Consider the following 21,495-nt stretch of genomic DNA (forward strand, 5'->3'; position numbering starts at 1 on the left):
CCCCTGGGAAGCTAAAATGCAGAGCAGCTGGTGCTCCTGGAGGACTGGCCTTGCTACAGCATTTATAACTCTCTTCCTCTGGAAATCTGCACTGCACTGACCACCACAGGTTGCTATAGTGATTATGCACCAGTACAAGACCAAAATGGCTAGTACATGACACCCATCTTCCTAAGATTACCTTAAGATTAAAACCAATGGAAGATAAGCAAAAAAACCTTTCATAGAAAGGCATGAAGGACATGAAATTAAATGTCACATATTTCTTTATTACAGACAATAGTCACTACACCAGTCTGTTTAAATTCTCCAGAGCAGCTTGACCATGGATGGCTTTTTTCCAGCCACCCACAGAGATGAAGAAGCTCCAAAAACAATCAAAGAGAAACACAAATCTAAAAAACAGAAAAATCTTGATCATAAATTAATGCACTTAAATAACTTCTCCCATGACCACTAGAATGTAATAACAGAGAAGTCAAAACCCCTGGCCCAAGAACACCACCACTCCTGGCAATTGTGCTGCCCAATAACAGAAGAAGTGCCATCTGCATCTGGGATTGGCCCACAGGGATGGAAGGAGAGGAAGAGAAAAAGAAGAAGGAAAGAAGCACTCTCACTTACCTCAGCTTTCCTTTTCCCCCTTCCCTTCTGCTAGGGAATGGGAGGATAGCTACTGCTGCTGGCTGGCCCAGAGGCAGACAAAATAGTTGTGCAGAGAGGAGAGCACACTAGTCATTCTTTATACTAAAAAAACCCAAAGCCTCTTCCTCTCTCCACAAGGGTTTGTGTCTCCTTTCTATTTTAAAGATAGGGTATATTTCCATCACAGTCTGAAGGTGGATCCTCAGAAGGAGCTTGAAGACAGCAAGCAGTGACGCCAACACTTCCCCACAGCACAAGGGGAGGATGGAAGGGGGCTGCCCTCACCATTTGTAATCACCTCCAAACCCTTAACCAGCTTCCATGTGCCAGAGGGGAGTGGTGCTGCCCCTGTGCCCAGCAGAGTCCTGCCTGCACAGGGGCACATGGCAGTGTAGGAGCGGCTTTTCCTCCCCACACTGCAGTACCCAGGTTGGGTACCAGAAGTCTCCATGGACAAAAAGAATTATCCATGCAAACAAGCAAAGGAAAAGAGACGAAAGCAGAGGTTGGTCCCAATCCAACCAGCTACCCCACCCAGAGCAGAGAAGGAATCCCAGGCTGGACACACAGAGAAATGGTGGAGGATGAATGGCCATGTGAAATACATGTTTTCATAAGTCTGCAGAGTCCTCCCTCTGGCCATGCTGACCCACTCAGGCATCATCAATGAGCTTCTCTCCATTTGCGTCCTCCCTCCCGCTACCCTCTCTCTCGCTTTCTCCTTCTTCTTCCGCCCCATCTGTGTAGGTGTCCTTCTGCCCATAGCTGAGAGTGGTGCGGGCGAGGTCCACCTCGATGGGAAAGACATCGGCGTCCCGGAGCACGGCGTAGCAGTCATCGTAGTACTTGGACATCGTGGAGACAAAACGCTGGAGCTGGAACACGATGTCCTGCACTGCAGTGGAGACATGTTGGGGGGAAAAAGTGTAAAAATTTCCTTTCCAAACAGTGTGAAGGCTGTGATCAAGCTTCCCTTACCAATGTTAGATACCATTGCCTACAAATTTTGCCCCTCAGAGCTGATGTCTCGGGTACACCACAAAGGAGCTCCTCAGCAAAAAGAACTGAGCTGCCTTCTGAGCTGAGACAGAGGAGGAACAGAGAGGCCAAAGTCATGTCTGCTGAACTCAGCAGTGGCACTCACCATGTTTCTGGTCCAGGAGCTCTATTTTCTCCAGCACGTCCTTCCTCATCTTGGCAAAGCGCGTGCGAGCCTCCTGACGGCAGCGCAGGATGAGGCGGTACTCATAGTTCCCAGTGCTGACCCGGTAGAGAGGCTCACCCAGAGCCTGCCAAAAACACAGCGCCATGTGAGAGACTCCCACAGCAGTGCTTGCACTCAGTCTGCCTACCAGAGTGCACTCACAATGGCCTTGGGTTATGATTGGATCTCTCAGGCACAAGGAACTGCTGTCAGGAAGCAGGAGGAACACTGAGCCATGTCAAAAACTGGCAGTCAGTGCAGCCACTTTGAAGGCCAAACACACCAATCATGGTAAAGCATCACTACTAAGCAAATACAAAAGGACAGGCACCTCTCAGCCCAGCATGGAAAGGTGACATGGCTTCTTACCAGGACTAGCAAGACAGGCATTAAGAACAAGTTTATATCAAGCACACAAAAATTCTGCCCTCCTCTGTAAGGTTTTTCCTGTATGGATTGCATAATGAATTACATATCTACAAAGGGAACCCTCTGGTATCTACAACCATCCAGACAAAATACTGGAAACCAACAGGGAAGGACCTATACATTGTCCAAAAGTCTGGAAAGGGGTTTTCTCTGTCAGCAATGAAGCATCCTTCCCTTGCACCTGTGAACACAACATACAGAAAAATCTGTGCTACAGATTACGGCTCCCTAACACACACTGCACGTGCCAAACCCAAAGGTGCCGCTCTGCTGGGCAAGACTGGCATTCTTTCCTTTCCATTTAGAAGGAAACGTATAATGAAAGATTGTGTTAGGAGTTTTATTCCTGCCTGGCACTTGGGAACTAGACATTCCAAGAAATCAAATGCCTGCTCTGAGGTTGATACCGAGGATAAAAAAAGATGTTACTCTTATGCAGGGAAACTGGAATTTATGGGATACCTTTAGCTATTTTAAACAGAGCTGTTAAGGATTAAAGTCCTAAAACTCTAAACTATAAACCCCCTATTGTTAACAGATATCCTTTAATCAATTTCCTTCACTTATAAATATAGCTTCACATGCATTTTGCTACAGAGAAGCTAAATCTCCATTTCTAAGAAACAAGTCTTAATGATAAGCTGTGCACTACACACAAATGGAATCTGTGAAGATAACACCTTAATCCTCCTTACATAACCTAATAGTACTTAAACACTGAGAAAGGCAACCACGGAGCAAACAAGCTGCAGTGCTCCCCAGGTAGCATTTAAGCATCCCCTATTTCTAATACATTAAGAATAAATGTATGTAATTCCTTAGGATGCATTCACTTGTTTGGGTGCTGACAGGCACAGGAGTGCTTTTGCAATTGTACTGATACTCACAATGCAGCTGTACTCTTCATCATCCATCTCTTTGACTTTCAGGCAGTAAGACTTTGAAGAATTAAAGATTAAAAAAAAAAAAGGCAAAACAAGAAGGAACTATTAAAAATTAGAAACAACTTTATCATCACCCATAACTATGAGGTTGCACCATTCCAAGCCTTTCTTCAGTGGACAGACTCTGAAGAAAGGACAGTGGGAAAAAATCCTGTGTTCATCTACTCTTTGGGAAAAGCCAGTACAAGAAAAGTATGAGATGGGAATAAATAGGAAGGAAAACAAAAATATTAATTGCCGGGAGGGTTGATGTAGGAAGAGATTCTACCATATTCCCTAGCCTTAGGGCAGCAGCTCCAAGTACTACTCTCAACAGGCAAAAGGAAACAGATTCCTCCAATTAGAGAACAGGTGAACTGAGCAATCTTACCCTTTTTGGGTAGCAAACGAAGGCTGAATGGAATGAAGGAGGGGGAAAAAGGCAAGGTCTAAATTAGAGCAAATATGACTTGACAGTTGTTTACTTTGGCTAAAGAAAGAGTGTCCAAAATTACCTGAAAAATATGTAAGGGGGAGCTCCTTAGAGGAGTTCAAGAGTGTAAGTTGCAGACAAACTCTTTAGAAATAAATCAGGAAATAATTCTGATCATGTAGAAAATAAGTCATATGGGTACTGTAAGATCTTTCTTACCAGTGAGAAGTGTTAAGTTAAAAGCAGGTATCTGAATCTGAGTAATCTGTCAGTAAACAAGGAACTAGAAAAAACAGGGCATTCTCTCATGGATTATGGAAGGATGGATATGTGATCATATAGGCTAGATGTGACTTTCAGGATGATTCCAGGAAACTTAATTTCAACCAACACTTAGGGAAAAAAAAAAAAAAAGCAGCTCACCAAATATTCAAACTTGACATCCAGGTATTTTTTGATAGTCAGCCTTGTGTCAGGAATGGCTTTATTCAGATAGGTATTCAAGTCAGTGAGCATCTGCAACAGAAACACCCTCTTGCTGAATTAAGACTAAAAAACATGACTACAATTGCAACCTTTTCCCCAGCACAGGCCATGAGGCTGCCTCAAAACTCTTCTTTGAACTCCAGCACATTTGAAAGAAAATATTTTATCATAGCTCAGAATGGTTAGAGCCTCCTCTACTGTCACTGGCAAGTGGTTCCAGTGCTAGAAATGCTTGCCTCACTAACACCATGGATTCATCTGCTTTTGACTCATTTCATTTTCAGCTGGTTCTGGAAACAGCTCTCCTTGATTCAAAGTTTTATGGCCCAGCATCATCTACCCAACACAGCACTGAAAGTGGAGCCCAAATCAACACTTAAATTCTCTCTTTGCTAAACTAAGTGCAGAGATCCCCTGGAGACTCTTACTCCTATATAATGACTGAAATTCTTACATTGTTCCTGGGTTGCTTGTCTGAACTCATTTAGTGACACAATGCAGTTATGGGTACCAAGATCAGGTACTACACTGGTCAGTGAGACAACTCCTTCATTCCCAAAAGAGGAGAGGAATACACCCATATGCAGAAATCACAGGGACAAGGTTGATATATTCATTATGTTACCTCTCAGGTTCTTTTCATTATGAAGAGAATTCCCTGAAGGAAAGCAGACAAGGATCCTTCTTCCCTTAATGAATGAACTTTTAACACCACACCTTTAAAGACAGGCTTCTGCCTTTCTAGATTCCCCTCTCCTCCAAACCCTTTACTCCTGTGGTTGAATTCTTTACCGGCTTAATTGTTTTCAGAAGGTGAATCCCAAACTTCTCAATGTTGCGATGGGCATCAGCAAATTTCACAAAGGCTTCGCTGGCAGCTGGTTGTGGTTCCCGTACACCAATGACAGAGAAAACATCTCCAAATGCTGCATGGGCAGAATAAATACAGACAGATGAACAAAGAGGTGAACCCTGAGAAAAATCTTGTCTCCAGTATTAGAAGTCTCTCCCATAACCTTACAATTAGCTGCGGGATGATGCTACATGTGGGAAATAGTAAAGGTAAGCTACATATTCCCTAAAGACCAGAGTTTGGCAGGGTATTTCCCCAATGTCTCATGTGAGGGACAGGGCCTGTGTTAGCACTATGACTGGTAATACAGGAGAGCAGCCCTTCACAGCTCATTTCTGCAACCCTTGTTTTTTTTTGAGTGAGAGAATCACATATCTAACTACTGACAAAAAAACTCCTGAAACTGATGGTCAAAGATTTGTGCTCCCTTTGCTAAGATTCTTTACCTCTGTGTGTCTGAGATAGCTCAAAGAAAGCCCTGAGAAGACTCTTGGTGTGCTCTGTCAAGCCTGTGATGGAAGCCAGAAAAAACATTTAAGTCACTTCACTGAAACACAATGAAAGTATCCTTCTCTCCCATCTGCTGTCTGATGGAATACCAAGTTTACCTTTGTATAACTCTGCAGTCCTCTCCAGCTCCTCTAATCTCTTCACTAGTCCATCTAAATAGAAACAAGAATCAGAATAAAGAATTATAACAGTCACATTCAAGACATGTTTAAGACCTGATCAGGTGGAAAAATACCAGTTTCATATATTTGGTTCAAATTTCCCTCACCCCTTAATGCCTGTCCTGTGATACAACATGGGAAGCTTTTAAAATGACTGCAAACTTATTTTATAGTGTGGGGTCATCATCTATTGGCATTCACTAAGATGGTCCCTGCTTTAAATTAAGCTGACCTGAGATAACATATAAGTGGCCACAGGGACAGGCTGTATCACTCAGGATGGGCAGAGACAATCACAACAGCAAGGCAGAGCAGAAGAAAAGAATGTGGACCATGCAAGCAACAATAAAAAGCAGGCAAACACAGGAGAGTAAGCATTCCATTAGGAAAATGGCCTCCTGGACAATACCTACCATTGCAAAGTATGGCTCGGCTCAGCCCCAGGGCATCTGCTGTCCCCGAGCTCATGTTCTCCACCAGCCGGTGCTTCACCTTCTTCAATACTAAAGGCCAAAACAAAGTGACAAACCAGCATCAAGGTCACTTCCATGGGCAGGAAAAGCTCTCCAGCACATTCCACTGGTTTTCCATGCACTGGGTAAACTGCACTTAACTCAGTATTGAGGCAGCAAGAAGAAAGAATACTGCAGAAACAGGGCACTCTGGTCCAGGCATGCCCAACACATTTTCTAAATTGCCTATCTGCCCTGCTCTCACATCCTAAATACTTCAATCAATAGAGCTCCAGCAATTCTTTTGGAAGATTGTCCCAATCAATCACTCTGCTATAAGCAAAGCACTTATCTTGATATTTGGAACTAAACTTTGCTTATGCTATCTGCTGTATGACTTCAGCTGAAGTAATGAGGCTGAAAGACAATCAGGACTTAACGCTCAGTGCTGTCTCTTTCCTTACTTTTACCTTTTGAATCCTAATTAAACCCTTTTGCCACCTCTTAATGGAATTTCTGCCTCTGGTCGTCATATCCTACAAATTACTAGAGACATCTATGTCCTCCTTGGAACTAGATGACTCCATCACCTTTATTTACAGGCAGACTTGCCTGCAGATCCCAAGAACTCAGCTGAAGCCACAGTGCTCTGGAAAATACCATATTCTCATCACACTTCTGTTTTCCCAGAAATCCATCTCACTATTCACAATTTTCCAGAATTCCTGTCAATTTATTAGCACCATAATCACCAGGACAATAAATGAGAGCAAAGAGAATGGATACATTTTGCTGAAAGTGAGAAAGGCAGACCATATAAAGGAGACAGCTGTGTAGGCTTAGTTCAAAACCAGACACTTTGTTTTAGCAATAAAGGCTCTCTGGTCTCTCATAAAATTTATGTTTGTACAAAACTCAGTGTAACTCAGTGTAGATAGGTATTTCATCCCTGTTCTCCATGGTTAGAAATCCCCACCAATGCCTTTCAATTGACACATTTCTGTGTACATCTCAAAATAGGTCAGCCTAACTTACATGTATTAAAAATAGATTAATTAGATTATTATGCAGCTGAGATTCATCATCCATGCTAAACACAGCACAGAAAAACAAGCCTCCACAACAACAATTAAGTCTTGATTTAACTTTCAAGCCTGTTTCAAAATGTCAGGGAAGGATTTTTTTTAAACCTGTAACTCTCTTTGACAGCATCCATTTGAAAACAACCGAGTTAAGAGCAAGAAAGGAAACAGATTTGGTTTTAGCTGGGACCAATCTTTCACCCTTCTGCATAATTTTAACACTCTAGGGAGAAAGAAACCAGTCTTACCAATATCCAAAGACTTGCCCTGCTTTGGGTCAGCCTGAAGCTTGTTGTAGTGTATTGTCACTTCTCCCTGCAGAGAGAGCAAACCCCAAACTGCTGTACTGGAAGCAGGCAGCAGCACCTCCCTTTACCCAAGGACAATAAGCTGCCAACTGCGACCCAGAAGCTCCAGTGGCCCCCTCCTACCTCTCACCTTTACCATCTGTATCATCTTGGCCACCTCCACTTTGGTCTTGCCTTTGACGGATTTCCCGTTGACGCCGGTGATTTCATCGCCGGCTGCCACGGTGCCGTCCAAGGCTGCTGGAGTGTTATCGAACACCTGGGGCAGAGACAGGCCCTGCACTCAGGAGAGGGGCAGGGCAGGGCTGAACAGCACACACCAAACACCTGCACTGCTCCCTCTTAATCCACTGCTGCTCTGTCCATGGCGAAGCTGCAGTTTTCCCCCTTCCCAAACCAAGAGGTGGGCTGACCATCCTGTTCCCTCAGGAAGTTCATGCTCCTAGCATGTGCCTCCTCAAGCACAGGATTTCCTGGTGTTGGGAGTGTCACACTGTGAATTCTAACATGCTCTCCAAGGAGAAGGATAATTCCATCAGTCTTAATTTAATTCTCCCACACCTACTAGGTACTAGAGTAAGGAAATCTTTTTACTGGAATGTGAGATGTCATCTCCCAGCATAGGGCTGTCTTTCCACGCTTCCCATCTCTCAGGCCAACTCTGTTTTAAAAAGATGGCTTGTTTTTCCTCCCCAGGTGCCCACCTGGACGATGTAGAGACAGGGGCAGTACTGTGCTCCTCCTCCAATGCTGATCCCAATCAGGTTCTGAGAATCCTTCTTCAGGGTCACTGTCCCAGGTACAGTGGGGATGCCCCTACAAAGGAAGAATTGAATGTAGGCAGAGCTGCCTGCATATGAAACAACTCTGGCATCTGAGTCAGTACAAATGGAAAACATCATGGGCACGGCACGTCTGAATTCATTCCCTCACCTCTGCCACAGGGTCTATCAGCATGGGTGAGCAGGAAGATCTGTGCCATCTTTCTCTTGGGATTGCATGCAAGGATTAGAGGTGCAAGAGACACCCTCATCCATGGCTAGGCACTGAAGAAACACTATCATGCTTTAGTGTTTCACCTGGACTTAGTGCTGGGCTGAGAGGACAACTTGCACAGCATAAATGTGATGCAAATCAAGTGCTCTATGTTAAATGCAGGGCAGTCACTGCAGGGCAACACAAATATTCTTCTTTGCTTGCCAGCACAGCGATGCCTCATCCCCACTCTCCAGAGGGAGCAAGAAATCAGCACTGGACAGCAAGGCTGATGCCCAACATTCAGTGTCACACACAGGTAAATTTATCAACTCTCATTAGGCCTTGGTTGCAAAGCCTACTTCTATTGTAAGAAACACCAGGAAAAGACAAGTGAAATACTCACAGCTTATCTTCCTCAATATCATAGTCCAAATCTGCAAACATTGTTTTGGTTCAGTGGAGTCTGTTTGTCTGAAGCTGCTTATTCCAAACTCCCTGGGAAGAAAAAACAGAAAAAAAAAACAAATAAAAGAATGATTGCAATAGAAAAAAAACAGAAAACCAGCCTCTCACCCTTATCAATCTCCTTTTTCTTTTTTGGGATGCCACATTGTGGTCTCTGCTCTTATATCAAAAGATGAAAAATTAGTCAAGTGTCCCTGGTTCTCTGCTCTGCATGCGAGAGAATGGATCCCTCGAATTTGATGCTGCATGTTCCAAACCCAACACTGACAGACGTGTAGCGTTTCCAAAGCACAGAACAAAACGTGGTCCCTTCCCGCAGCTGCTTCTTCCCACGCTCGACCTTGCACCGCGACTGCTAAAATACTCAGCTTTACCCCCGACATCCATCACACATCTCCGTGCTCCTGACTTCACAGCAAGTCACGTCACTTTCTGACATTCACCGCCTGTCTCGGCAGGCCGTGCTCAAGCTTCCCACCGAAAGCCTCATTATTTCCCCATGCAAAAACATCGTTTCCATTTAATTTCGGACAGCAATTAGCTAGCACGTTTGGGTTCCGCCCACCCTTCGGCAGCACCCAAGTCACGGCCACGCCGTGAGGGTGTGCGCCTCCACCACACCCGACCCTGAGGGACCCGCGCTTCACCCACAGGGCAGCGGGGCCGGGCAGGGCCAGCGGTCAGGGGCTGCGGGCAGTGCCGGGCAGGGGCTGCGGGCAGGGGCTGCGGGCAGGGGCTGCGGGCAGTGCCGGGCAGGGGCTGCGGGCAGGGGCTGCGGGCAGGGGCTGCGGGCAGGGCAGGGGCAGCCCCCACCCCAGACCCAACCCTTGCCCCGGCCCCGGCCCCGGCCCCGGCCCCGGCCCCGGCCCGGCGGGACCGTCCGGGGGCAGCCGCGGGGGGGCGTCCCTCAGGGGCCCCCAGGCTTACCGGAAGCGGCCGCGCGGCGCCGTCAGCCCCCGCCGGCCACGTCACCGCCGGCGCCGCCCGGAAGCGCCCGCCCGAGCGCCGCCCCCCGCGCGGCCGCCGCGTTGCCATGGGGACCCCCCGGTTCGGCCTGGTTCGGCCGCGGAAATGGCGGCTCTGGGGTTCCCTGATCGCTCTCTGCAACCCCTGAAAGGAGGCCGTAGCCACGTGGGGGTCGGCCTCTTGTCCCAGGCAACAAGAGCACATAGTCACAAGCTGCACCAAGGGAGGTTTAGGTGGGACACCAGGAGGAATTTCTTCACGGAAAGGGTGGTAGACATGGGAATGGGCTGCCCAGGGAGCTGCTGAAGTCACTGTCCCTGGAGATGTCTAAGGAAAGGCTGGATGTGGCACTCAGTGCCATGGTGTGGTTGACATGGTGTAGTTCAGTCACAGGTTGGACTCCATGATCTCAGAGGTCTTCCCCAACCTAACTGATTCGGTGATTCTGTGCAATTGCTTGGGACAGTCACCATCAGCAGTGACCTGAGGAAGCACCGGATGCCAGCGGATGTGGGAGCCAGTCAGCACGGCTGTGTGCAGAGCCACTGCCCCGCCATGTGTGCCGCAGGATCGCCACGCTTCCACGCGTTCTTCTCCTCTGCCATGTGTGTGGGGGCAGTGGTTGGCTGTTCAAATGGTTTTCTGCCTCCATCATGACAGCACCACCACTGGGAGAATGCTTTGATTTCCCAGAGAAATGTGGTTTCCTTTTCGCATTATGTGTCATCTTTTCCAGCTGCCCCTGGCTTCTGAGCAACTACCAGGCTTCCAAACCCAAATTACTGACACAGATCAAAAAAAACCCAACCCCAACATTGTGCTCTTTGAACTGAAAACTCCTCCGTGACTAGAACGAGGGCTGGCCATGGCAATGACCTCTGCCGCTGGCTGAGAGGGTGGTTAGTGTTTGCAGTATGCAGCCCCGTGAGCCTCTTGTCTGCATACATCAAAACACTGACTGAAGCCACCCACAATGCTGGACTACAAGGGGCAAGAGTGTGCTGTTAATAATCTTTTTATAGTCCTGGGTCTAAGATGTGATTTATTTATGAGGGAAAGCTGAATGAGAAATGCAGTCCTTCAGGTGGGAGCTCTCTGAAGAAAAGAGACTGACATCCTGACCCTGGCCACTGACAGGAGATTCACATCAGTGGAGCTCCAGAATTGATGGGCCAGACCCTGATCTCTTCACTAAGAGCTTGCTGGGGCTCGGCAGTGTGACAGCACTTGGCTGTGGCTGCAGGTGATACAGAGAAAATGGACCCAGACTCTTCTGAGCGTTTTTGCACAGCTAAAGACAAGAGGAAGGGGTTGTGAGTTGCAGGATGGAATTACAGTGCAACAAAAGGAATAAAAATCACTGTTACATCAGCCCAGAGAAGTGGTGGAATATCCATCCCTAGAGACAGCGACAATTTATCTGGACAGATTCTGCGATGCTGCGGTCCTGAGAGAGACCCTGCAACGCAAGCAAAGAGGTCACCCCGCAGAACCCTCCTGAGCCCCAAAGCTGAGAGCTGGTTAATTAAATGTCACACAGGCAGAACTCGAGCCCGCAATCCGTCCCACACCCCGGCAGGACTGCTCCGTGCGTCCCGCGGGGCCGTGTGTCCCGCGCTGTCCCCGGGGGCTGTGCAGGGTCGGGCCGTGTGTCCCGCGCTGTCCCCGGGGGCTGTGCAGGGTCGGGCCGTGTGTCCCGCGCTGTCCCCGGGGGCTGTGCAGGGTCGGGCCGTGTGTCCCGCGCTGTCCCCGGGGGCTGTGCAGGGTCGGGCCGTGTGTCCCGCGCTGTCCCCGCGCTGTTCCCGGGGCCTGACAGGGTCGCCCCCGGCCGGGCTCCATTCCTAAGGGCGGAGCGCCGCCGTGTGGTCAGTGCCCGGAACTGCTGCTGCAGGAGGGGCCCGGTTCAGGGTTTGCGAGGATATTTCTCCCGTTTTACTGCAAAGGGGAAAAAAGAGGTTTTTCACACACACAGGAGAACACCTGCATAACGTGAATCATTTGCCTGCGCCCAACGGGATTGCTTAGAGCCTTGTGCATTGGCTGGGTGTCAGACTGGCTAAAAGAAGTTGCAGGACCTCATTTCTCCTGCTGCCCACTTCTGCTACTAGAGCTTCAAGGGAGATGAACAAGCAGTGAATGTTTCCTTTGCTGGCAGTTCCTGCCATTCAAAAGAAAGACAATAAGCAGACCTCGCCCGAGGTGAGAAACTGGACCTGCTGACACTGACAAGGCGAAAGCCTGTAGGTCTGATGAGCCTTGTTTTGTGCTGCTCCAGTGAAGTGTGTGCGTCGTGCATGTCCTTCAGTACACCCCTGAAGCATCAGCCTTTGTACACGTGTGCTGGCTGACCCTGCCTTTTGTGCACAGCTGCTCCAAAGTGTCCAAGATCGATTGGATTCTCTCTGTGTGAGATGGAGAATGAATCTGCATGTGCCCTAAAGCTATGTCTGTCTCAAGAGTGGAAATCCATTGCCTGATCGCCTCCTCCCAAGGGGAGAAGTAATTAATTGCTGATGAAAATGGTTACCTAAAATCCAAAAAAGTAAGGTTAGCCAGCATTTTAAAAAAACCCAAGAAGTTGTTCCTTTTCAAGGATAGATCTGATTAATTTTATCAAAAATTTGAAATGCAGGTTTCTCTTGAAAATTGGGTGCACTGCTTACAGTCTACCAGTACAGCTTTAATCAAGAGGGCTTAGTTTGCACATACAGAGATTTTTCTATCCACAATTACACAACCCATGAAAAGTTTGACTCTGAGAGTCACAACTCCCTTCTGCTTGTCTTTCACCACGTGTAATAAGGAGTCTGCTAGCAGATCACACGTTGCATGACTGGTTGGCTTCTTGGCACTCAGATGTATTTCTGTGTACTGGGGCTGTGCTGAATCTCATGTTTCTGGCTGCTCTTCTGCTACTGTTTTCAGTGTCAACATGACTAACTGCACTAACATCCTCCTTGATTGCTGTCCCTTGAGCTGTGTTGTCTGTTTTGGGGGGAACTTTCAGTGAGTAAGTGTGGGCATTGTATTCCCTGCCCATCACTGCACAGCCTGCCTGCCCTATCCCTACCCCACTTCTGCTGGGTGCTGCTAACACTTGCAGCCGCCTCTGTAGGGGCAGGTGGGATTGTTGGGGTGCAATAGAGGACTGCTTTCACTGAGTGTTTTCATTGCCCTTCCTCTGAAATTTCCTGCATTTAGGATTCTCCAAGGCTTATCCAGAGGGAAGTTGAGGGAAATGGACAATGCTTTGTGGCAGATGCATTTTATTTCCACGTGCACCAAACATGTTTCAGTGCCCCTGGACTTCGTCCCCACAGATTTCTTCTCCCAGACAAGGAGATTGGTCTCAGGGGCTTGGGGGCTGTTACCTCTACGAAAGCATTACTCACAAAATCAGTACTTGCAACCTGAAAACCCTTAAAGGGAACCTAAAGCTAATGGGTTTTCTGAGACCCTGCAGGTGGAAAGCGTGAGCTCTGGCTTGGCTGATCAGTTTTTATTTGCAGGGCAACTTTTCACCTTTCCAATCCAGGGGCATGACCACACTCTGTTGCACATTCCAGAGGCACTACTGCTCTGGCAAGGTGCTATCAAAGCTTGTGGTCCTTGGGATGAGCCCGTGGGATGTTGAGCTCCACAGTGGAATAGCAACAGGGCATAGGGGGGACCACATCTCATGAGCAGTGTCAGAGTGAGGGGTGGGAAACAGGCGGAGAGTTGCCCTCATTATGCATGGGTCTAACATGGCCAATTAGCCCATCCTCTCCTCACCTCTGCAATGTGAAAGACTGTTGTTGAGAGTGGTCATAACTCATGGTGAACACCCTGCCTCCCCCTTACTCCTTTCACACCCACTGCTCTCCATTTTCCTTCCAGAAAAAAAATGTGTCTTTGATGAAATGAAATGGCTCAGTCAAAGAACCCCTCAAATGGTTGGGGACCCCTGCAGTTGGCCACCCTTGCCCACTTCCCAGCTCTATTTCTGGCCGAGTTTGGAGTTTAAGTGGGCTGACCTTGTGCCCTGACTGCCCTGGGGGTCAGTGATGAAAGCGGATGGAGGCTTCACAGTCAGGTCTCTTGTGTGTGACTCTTTTGTTCCCAGGACAAGGGTGTGCAGTGCCTGGGACAGTGCTTAATTGTTTGGGGGCACTGCTTTACCCGTCATGCCCTTCCCCGGGTGGCCCCAGCCCTCTTGCTCATGCGTGGGAGGGAAGCAGCTTCCCCACTCAGGGTAAGGAGGAGGAAGCAGAGCCTGGATTGCTCGGGATCATTTCTGGCTGTTTATCAATCTGTGCCATAAATTTTGCGAGTGCCAGAAAGCAGAAAGAGAAATAAAGTAAAAAAAAAAAAAAAAAAAAGGATTTCCTGGCTTTTTGTGACTCTTGTGTCACTGGATGTATCCTCCATTGTCCTTCTGTGCAGACAAGAGCAACATCACCTTGTCCCAGTCAGCTCCTGTGTCCCTCCACTGTGTTCCATGGGATTCATCCCATCACTGAGACCTCCCTCTGCCCTTCTACAGGTACTTAATGAGGAAAGTCCTTTGTCAGGTCTGAGACATTTGGCTCAGTCCAAGTGGAGGCAATGGGTTCACAGCAGGGAGGACAGAAACTCTGTGTTGATCTTGTGGGTGTGCAAGCCTAGGGCTGGATATATTGAGACTTCTGGAAAGCTTTTTATTTACAAGATCTGAGCTGGGGCACCACACCTGGCACTGTCCTGAAGACATGCAGAGGAGCGGTAGGTTTTCTGTAGGTGTGCTTGGGCAGGGAAAGGATGCTGGACAACCTGTGGGCATGATGACAAAGAATTGAAGGATTACAAAGCCTTGCCTGGTGGAGGTGGGTCAGCAGAGCTCAGCACAATCATGTAGGAAGCCTTGTACCACTCAATACCTCTTTGGCTGCCCCCTCAGCATCTTCTTTTCACAATGAGCCCTTCCTCTGTGCTTCACATCTTCATTAGAGCTGGAGGCTGGGGCAGGAGCCTCCAGAGCAGGCCCTCCCCTCTGCCATTTCGGGGAGTGACTGTGCAGAGGAAATGGATAAAAGGAGCCCAGGGTCAGGGTTTAATTACCCCATTGCGTGCAGAGACGAGTGATGGACAGACACTGTCAGTGGGTCACTGATTAGCTGCCACAGAGCAGACAGAGGAGGGGGGAACGTGATGAGCCCCTGGGACAGGCCAGTGCTGGGGAGAGCTGTGAGACATGGACATGGCAGCTTGTTGTGAAAGACACCTTTTCTTTTAGTTGTTTCCCCGGTCTTTTATCTTGCTATTTGTCCCAGCTCCATCAGGAGTCCTGTGGGCTAAAAAGTCTGCTGTGCCATGGCTGCTTTGCTGGGTAGGGACAGGATGCTGCTGGGGTGGCAAGTCCCCTGGGGGGATGGAGAAGAAGGGATGTCTCCTGCCAGCAGTGGCAATCTCTTGTCTCCCTGTGGCAGGGAAGGATGGAGGGAGGGGAGAAGGGAAGGACTAATGAAAGCACATGAGGGAAGGAAAGGAAGAAGGCTGAATGAAATTGCTGCTTGCAGGTGAGGTGTAATACACAGATAATGCTCCTCTGTGCAGGAGTGAAGTTTTCCTTCAGTGAGATCAGCCCAACGAAAGTGCAAACCAGGCTACCTCCTTTGGACATGGCTGAATGCCTCAGGTAATAAATCTGTCTGGCATCTGTTGGGTCTGGGACTGAGAAAGACCAGTTTTATTCTCTTGGCAGATTTGGTGACCTGGTTCTGTATAGCAATATGCAGAAGAAGCAAGTTTCAGCAAGTCTTAATTCTTCTGCTCCAAATCCCATAGGTAATTCTGCCTCCTGTCCTTCTCATCCTCATATCAAGCCCTTGTTCTTCATCCCACCATACTGTCTCTGAGCCCAGCCTCCCTTTTCCCACATTTAGACAACTCAAGTCAACTCATATCCCTGACCCTGCCCTCAAGTTCTGCCATACAGTGTCACACCTCACACACAATCTTCTTCCACCAGTCCTGTTGCCCTTGGTCTCAAGACTCCTCTTTCTTCTCCTTTTCTCTACAACCCCTATCACATACTCTCTTTTGGAGTCTGACCTTCAGTATCTACTTCCACACACAGTTGTCCCCCAAGGTTCTGCTTCCCGTGTTCACTCTCCCTAGCACTACTACCCTTTCCTCTCCCATTCTTGCTTTGCCTCACTCATCCTTTATCCCTCTTTCCTGTCCTCTTCACCCTGATCTCCCAGGGCTGTTTGCATGAATCGTTTCTGGAATCATGAGATCACTGGTTTTTTCTGTCCCTGTCAGTGGGAACATCACATTAAGGAGCGTGGATAAGTGACCGGGGGCCATTGGGGTGACTCTGGCACCCCCGCTCCCCACTGTCCCTACCCCCCTCTTCTTCTGTATCAAAGGAAGCTTTGTTGTCCAAAAGCAGAAAGAGAAAAGCAGATAAAAAGGCGGAACATGTGATCTCATTGACTTTATTTAGACATCCAGCTATCTATCTCTCCTCTCTTTTCTTGATTAATCCAAAATTATCTAAGAAAGAATCCATAATCCATCCTTGGGCTTTTCATTTGTGAAAGAAATGGTGGTAGATTCTTTTTCTCCAAAGGGACTCCAACAGTTCTCCTCTTGGTCTCCACAAGGTGCAAAGATGACCCTGATGGGGCTCTCTAGACAGTGTAATGCCTTTGATTAGAGACCTCATATCAGGAGTGGGGCATCCCACCATGTGAAGGAGAATTGAAGCAGGGAGAAGCAAAGCTTTTTCCTTAAACTTTCACCATTGTTTAGTGGACAATTCCAGGACTATCCGGCAATACATTGCTTCATCAGGGGCACTGCTTAGTGTTGGGGAGGTTTAAATTTGCAGCATTAGATGCACAGCATTGGAATTAACGAGTTTCTGGATCTTCCAGGGACTTGGTTTTTTGACAAGGGCAAAATTCTTCTTCATCTCAGGGTGCTTTGGTTGTCTTTAGTGATGGAGATGATCGGTGTCCCGGCGAGCACCCTCTATGATAGAGCCTCTGTGGGAGCGGTGGAGCACAACTAAGGTTGCAGGAAGAATCTCTGCATCTTTATTGGAATTCATTTAGATGCTATCAAGCCAGGAGGAAGGAGAAAGGATTATTATATATTCCTTTGTTGTTACATATTGTGTGAGTTTGAGGCTTTCCAGTGAAAGCTGCCCTGCTGCATGCTGCTTTGGAACAGTATGGTTGACTAAGCAAAAATCCTTATTGTAGGCAGAGCTGTATGAATATAAAGAGTTGGTCAGTGCATCGTTTTCATGATGTTTTAACCAGCTTGGTTAAAATCCACCAGACAAGAAGTCCTTATAATATGGGAATATAATGGCTCTTTCATCTGTAGTCCATTCCCCTTCTCTACAGGAGTAAAAATGCTCAGCATAACGCCTTACATCCACAGATTTGTTTGTGTGTGTGCGGGATGTGGCTAAGGCTGAAATTTAATGGTTGCTTCAAGGACCTTCCAAAATAGTGAAGGCACTAAATGGGAGAAGAGTACAGAAAGCTTGGCAGAGGGACACAGGCAGCATATGCCATGTTCATCTAACACATGACATGGACTGAGAGTGACTCAGGACAAAGGGTGGTCAGAGCCGTGAAGAGGGTCAGTAAAGAAGGTGAGCAAAAAGGCAGAAAGATTTGCATCAGGTGAGAATGAAGAATTTTATTTTGTTGCAGAACACAGTATCAGTGAAGCATATATCCAAATGCTATAAAAGGAGGGGAGGTGGGAATTTGGCTATGGAATTGTTTCTGTTGCAGAAAGGTCATTGTAGAAGTTGCAGTGACTTTGGCATCATGTGATCTTTTACATATCTGTGTGCGTGTAAGGTGACTCAGTGAAGCAGTATGTGCAAGGAGACTATAGCTGGAAGCATGCCTGTGGGAATGCCTGAAGTATAATTTCAATGGGGTGTGGGAAGACGTGATGTTCATGGGGATTTACCACAACTTTTCTGTGGTGGGAGATCATGCACAAGAAGATTTACAGCAACAGTGCAGGGAAACTATGTGACGCTACAACCCATCCAACAGAGAGTGTCAGCTCCAGCTTGCAGTCAACTGAATCGGTAAATGTGGAGGCAAGAAAGAGAATTTTTTTGTGCCTCCCATGTGTTTTTTAATAAATGCCGAGTTCCCATAAAAATTTAGATCCATTGTAGCTGCCACTCGACTCCTGCCAGTTCTGGGCCCCTATCATTTGATTTTCCTGAAACAGGCACCATGAGTCAATTTGCAAGATATTTCCATTAGCATGTTGGGCTGATTCAACTTATATCCTGCCCCGTTGTGTCTGACTCATTCTTCCCCATCTCTAAGAGAAGCCCAGTGGAAGCAGAGGGGCCTTCATATAGATGCTCAAGGTCTCTATAAGATAATAGGTGAAGAAATATTTGCCATGACCAAGCAATGGTCATTTTTTGCCATTCCTTAGTCACTTGGCAGCCAATGGAGGGAAGAGGCGAGAGCAGGGTGGGGGAGAGTAAATGAGACAGAGAGACAGAACAAAAGATTCTTTTGTGGTACAGAGAGAGAGAAAAGGGAAAGCATCACCAAATGCCCAGAAGCCATGTTTGTAACAAGAGACCTATTCTCTCAGCTACTTGGAAAACAACTTGGAGTAAAAGGCCCTGGTTGAATTAACCCTTCATGTAGGCGATTTACTGAATGTGAAGGAAAGAGGCATAGCCACAGGAGATATGATCTGTGGAGAGATAGCAGTCTTGGCTCTTGGGCAATTTAAAACACTTGGTTGTCCAGGAAGAGGAGCTAGGGATGATGTTGGGGGCTTTGACCATACTGACATTTTAAAATGTCAGATATCCTTTCTTCATTGGAACTTTGGTTTTGGAAGAGATCACCAGAGGGTTTTTTGCAGCATATGAGGTGATGACTTTTCAGTTGATGTTTTTCCTAGGGATGCTATGGAGTAAGGAAAACACCCTAAAATATATGGCTTACTGCACCATAATCTTGTCCCATCACAGCCTCTGTGAATTCAGGTACTGTTGCTGGCCTTCAAAAACTCTCTCCTCACACATTGTGTCTCTCTTGCTCATGTCTAGGTCCTCTCTTTGACTGAGAAGAACAATTTTACTGGAGTTAGGGGTTCTTTGTACAAACTAATTGAAGGTATGCCAAATCATCGATTTCCAAAGAAACAACCATCTTTAATTCATTGTCATCATTCTCTCCCTTAGCCTGCTCCACATTATTTATAAGGAATTTTCCTCTTTAATTGAGTGGATCTTTGGGTGAAAGAAGACTCTGGGATGAAGATACCAGAAAAAGCTTCACTCAAGGAAAAAGGATCTGCACCTATTTGAAGATGAACATGGAATATCAGCATATGCTCTGTCAGTTTGACTGCAAGCTTCCTTCTGGGTGCTCTAAAGGAGTGAGATAGATCTCAAAGCAAAGTTCTTTCCCTCATAAAAGTGCAGGAGAGACAGCACCCTGCCTCTGGAACCTCCTAACACAGTGCCAGGCAAAGGGGTGTAAAGAGCAGTGGAAAGACATTTCTCCTCTCTGCTTCATCATCTCACCAGCTCAGGAGCCCAATGGTGCATGTGGGGAGGATGCAGTGGGTGCCCCTGGAGCCCCTGGTCAGGTGGGCTGCCAAGAGGATATGAGATGCAAACAGCCATACAATTGTGCTTTCGTAAATAAGCCATCACATGGGACTCGTGCATGTCTGTTGGAGCAGCAGTTTGGAAACCAGGAAAATCATGTGGTAACAGAAGTGTGCAGGCTCCCAGCCCTTCCCCACTCCCTAATCTTCTTGCTCCCTTTCCTTCTCTCTCTCTCTGTCTTACTGAGATGGCAACCTCAAAAGCTGGAGTTAGATTTTGCTCCCACTAACCTCACCCAGGGCTTTGGGGTAGACGTGCTGGCACTTGGTGGTGGCATTCAACCTACCTGTGCTGTGTGATGCCGCCTCCAAGCCCACCAGGGAAATTTGCAAATTCAGTCTCCTAAAGGGATTGAAGGACATTTACCTAGAGGGGATGTTAAATATGATTAAAGTCATTGCTCAATGGGATTTTCCCTGTTGCAGGATAGTCTGGCAGAAATTGTCTTTTTCTTGGCAGTATGGTTTTAATATCTGGTGGGCACTTACTGGAGTTACTTGTAAGGTCAGAAGAGAGAGTTCTGGAGTTTTTTTAACTAAAAAACTTGAAGTTCTCCACTGCTGCCTCATACAACTAACTCATTCATAATGGCACAGCAAAGTGGGAGTTTCAGAATATTGAGACATCAGCTGAGCTAAGAGCAGGTGGTGTTCTGTGAACAAAAAATGCTACTACGTTGTCAATGAATGCAGGTCCTTGAGCCTTGGCTCCACTCATGGCCTCCTACGGTAACTGAGGTCTTAGGTGCATATGCCAACCAACCTTGCTGAGTGCAAAGAACTCAGAGCCAGGAAGGAACTGAGGGATTTATTGGGCTGTGCCAGGTGAGGCTCAACCTGTCCCATTGTGCTAGCACTTGGATGCTGTTGTTGATTACACATTCTTCTACCATATATTCCTGTAGCTATCATTTCCTCTAAGCTGCCTTTTCCTAGCTTAGAAGGTCAGGATCTGAATCCAGAGTTCATAAGACCTTTACCTTTTCTTGCATTATGCATTCCTCCCTGTGCACCTCTGCTGTCTGCACTTCTTTTCTCTTCTCTTCTCCTCTTCTCTTCTCTTCTCTTCTCTTCTCTTCTCTTCTCTTCTCTTCTCTTCTCTTCTCTTCTCTTCTCTTCTCTTCTCTTCTCTTCTCTTCTCTTCTCTTCTCTTCTCTTCTCTTCTCTTCTCTTCTCTTCTCTTCTCTTCTCTTCTCTTCTCTTCTCTTCTCTTTTCTCCCTGCTGCCTTAGGGTGTGTTGAATCTGGATCTGCAAATGGGACTGGTTTGGACTGAGTTAATATTTACAGCATATGGGAGTGGGATTGATGGAAAGAGTTTGCCTTGATACAGTGCTGCTGAACTGGTGTGAGTAATTTCACTATGCCTGGTTTAAAAGCCCTGTTTCTCTTATACCAGAGCTTTCTTGCCACTTGGCAAGCTGTTTGCTGGACCAGCTTTCCATGGACAGGAAAAAGATTATTCAGCAAGTGCTGAAATGGGCTTCCCAAAAAGCTGACAAAAATCTTTAGTTCCTCAGTGTCCAGCTGCTTCAGGTTATCTCCTTCTCCATAACCTGTGAGGGGTTCATAGCAGAACATCTGCATCTTCTTCCCAATTTGATCCACAAGGCCAAATCTGTTAATTACAAGCCCTAAAAAGGAAAATCATGCTGTCTGAGAAATTCCCTAGCCAGAAATAATAGAATCATGAAATCATAGAATGTTGTGGTCGGGAAGAGACATTAAAGATCATCTAGTTCCACCTCCCCTGCCATGGGCAGGGATGCCACCCACTAGACCATGTTGCTCAAAGTCCACTTAACCTGACCATAAACAGTTCCAGGGATGGGCAGGGATGGCAAACAGTGTTTGAAGTGAGAAAACAGGCCCTGAAAATCACTCACAGGATTTATACTTTGACTAGGTTTCCTCAATAGAACAAAATTTCATCCAGTCTAATATAGTGTGTGT

General features: G+C 47.1%; 1 protein-coding gene across 4 annotated transcripts; it reads right to left on the bottom strand.

The window, feature by feature from the left end:
• Positions 1–248: 248 nt before the first annotated feature.
• On the bottom strand, positions 249–9,885 carry PICK1 (protein interacting with PRKCA 1). Of its 4 annotated transcripts, none has more exons than XM_059473023.1 (13): positions 9,857–9,885; positions 8,868–8,959; positions 8,191–8,302; positions 7,617–7,745; positions 7,427–7,493; positions 6,058–6,147; positions 5,582–5,635; positions 5,420–5,482; positions 4,913–5,046; positions 4,058–4,150; positions 3,166–3,216; positions 1,790–1,934; positions 249–1,540 (listed from the first exon to the last, which is right to left on the bottom strand). In XM_059473023.1, exons 2-13 carry the CDS (start codon positions 8,906–8,908, stop codon positions 1,299–1,301), a joined length of 1,221 nt encoding a protein of 406 aa, XP_059329006.1. In that variant the 5' UTR covers positions 8,909–8,959; positions 9,857–9,885; the 3' UTR covers positions 249–1,298. The 4 variants fall into 4 exon arrangements, with proteins under 4 accessions (XP_059329006.1, XP_059329005.1, XP_059329008.1 ...); XM_059473022.1 differs by lacking the exon at positions 9,857–9,885 and adding an exon at positions 9,581–9,664; XM_059473025.1 differs by lacking the exon at positions 9,857–9,885 and adding an exon at positions 9,495–9,512.
• Between the last annotated feature and the right edge of the window lie 11,610 nt (positions 9,886–21,495).

This window comes from Ammospiza nelsoni, chromosome 5 (genome assembly GCF_027579445.1).
Source record: "Ammospiza nelsoni isolate bAmmNel1 chromosome 5, bAmmNel1.pri, whole genome shotgun sequence".
In the NCBI taxonomy this organism is placed as follows: domain Eukaryota; kingdom Metazoa; phylum Chordata; class Aves; order Passeriformes; family Passerellidae; genus Ammospiza; species Ammospiza nelsoni.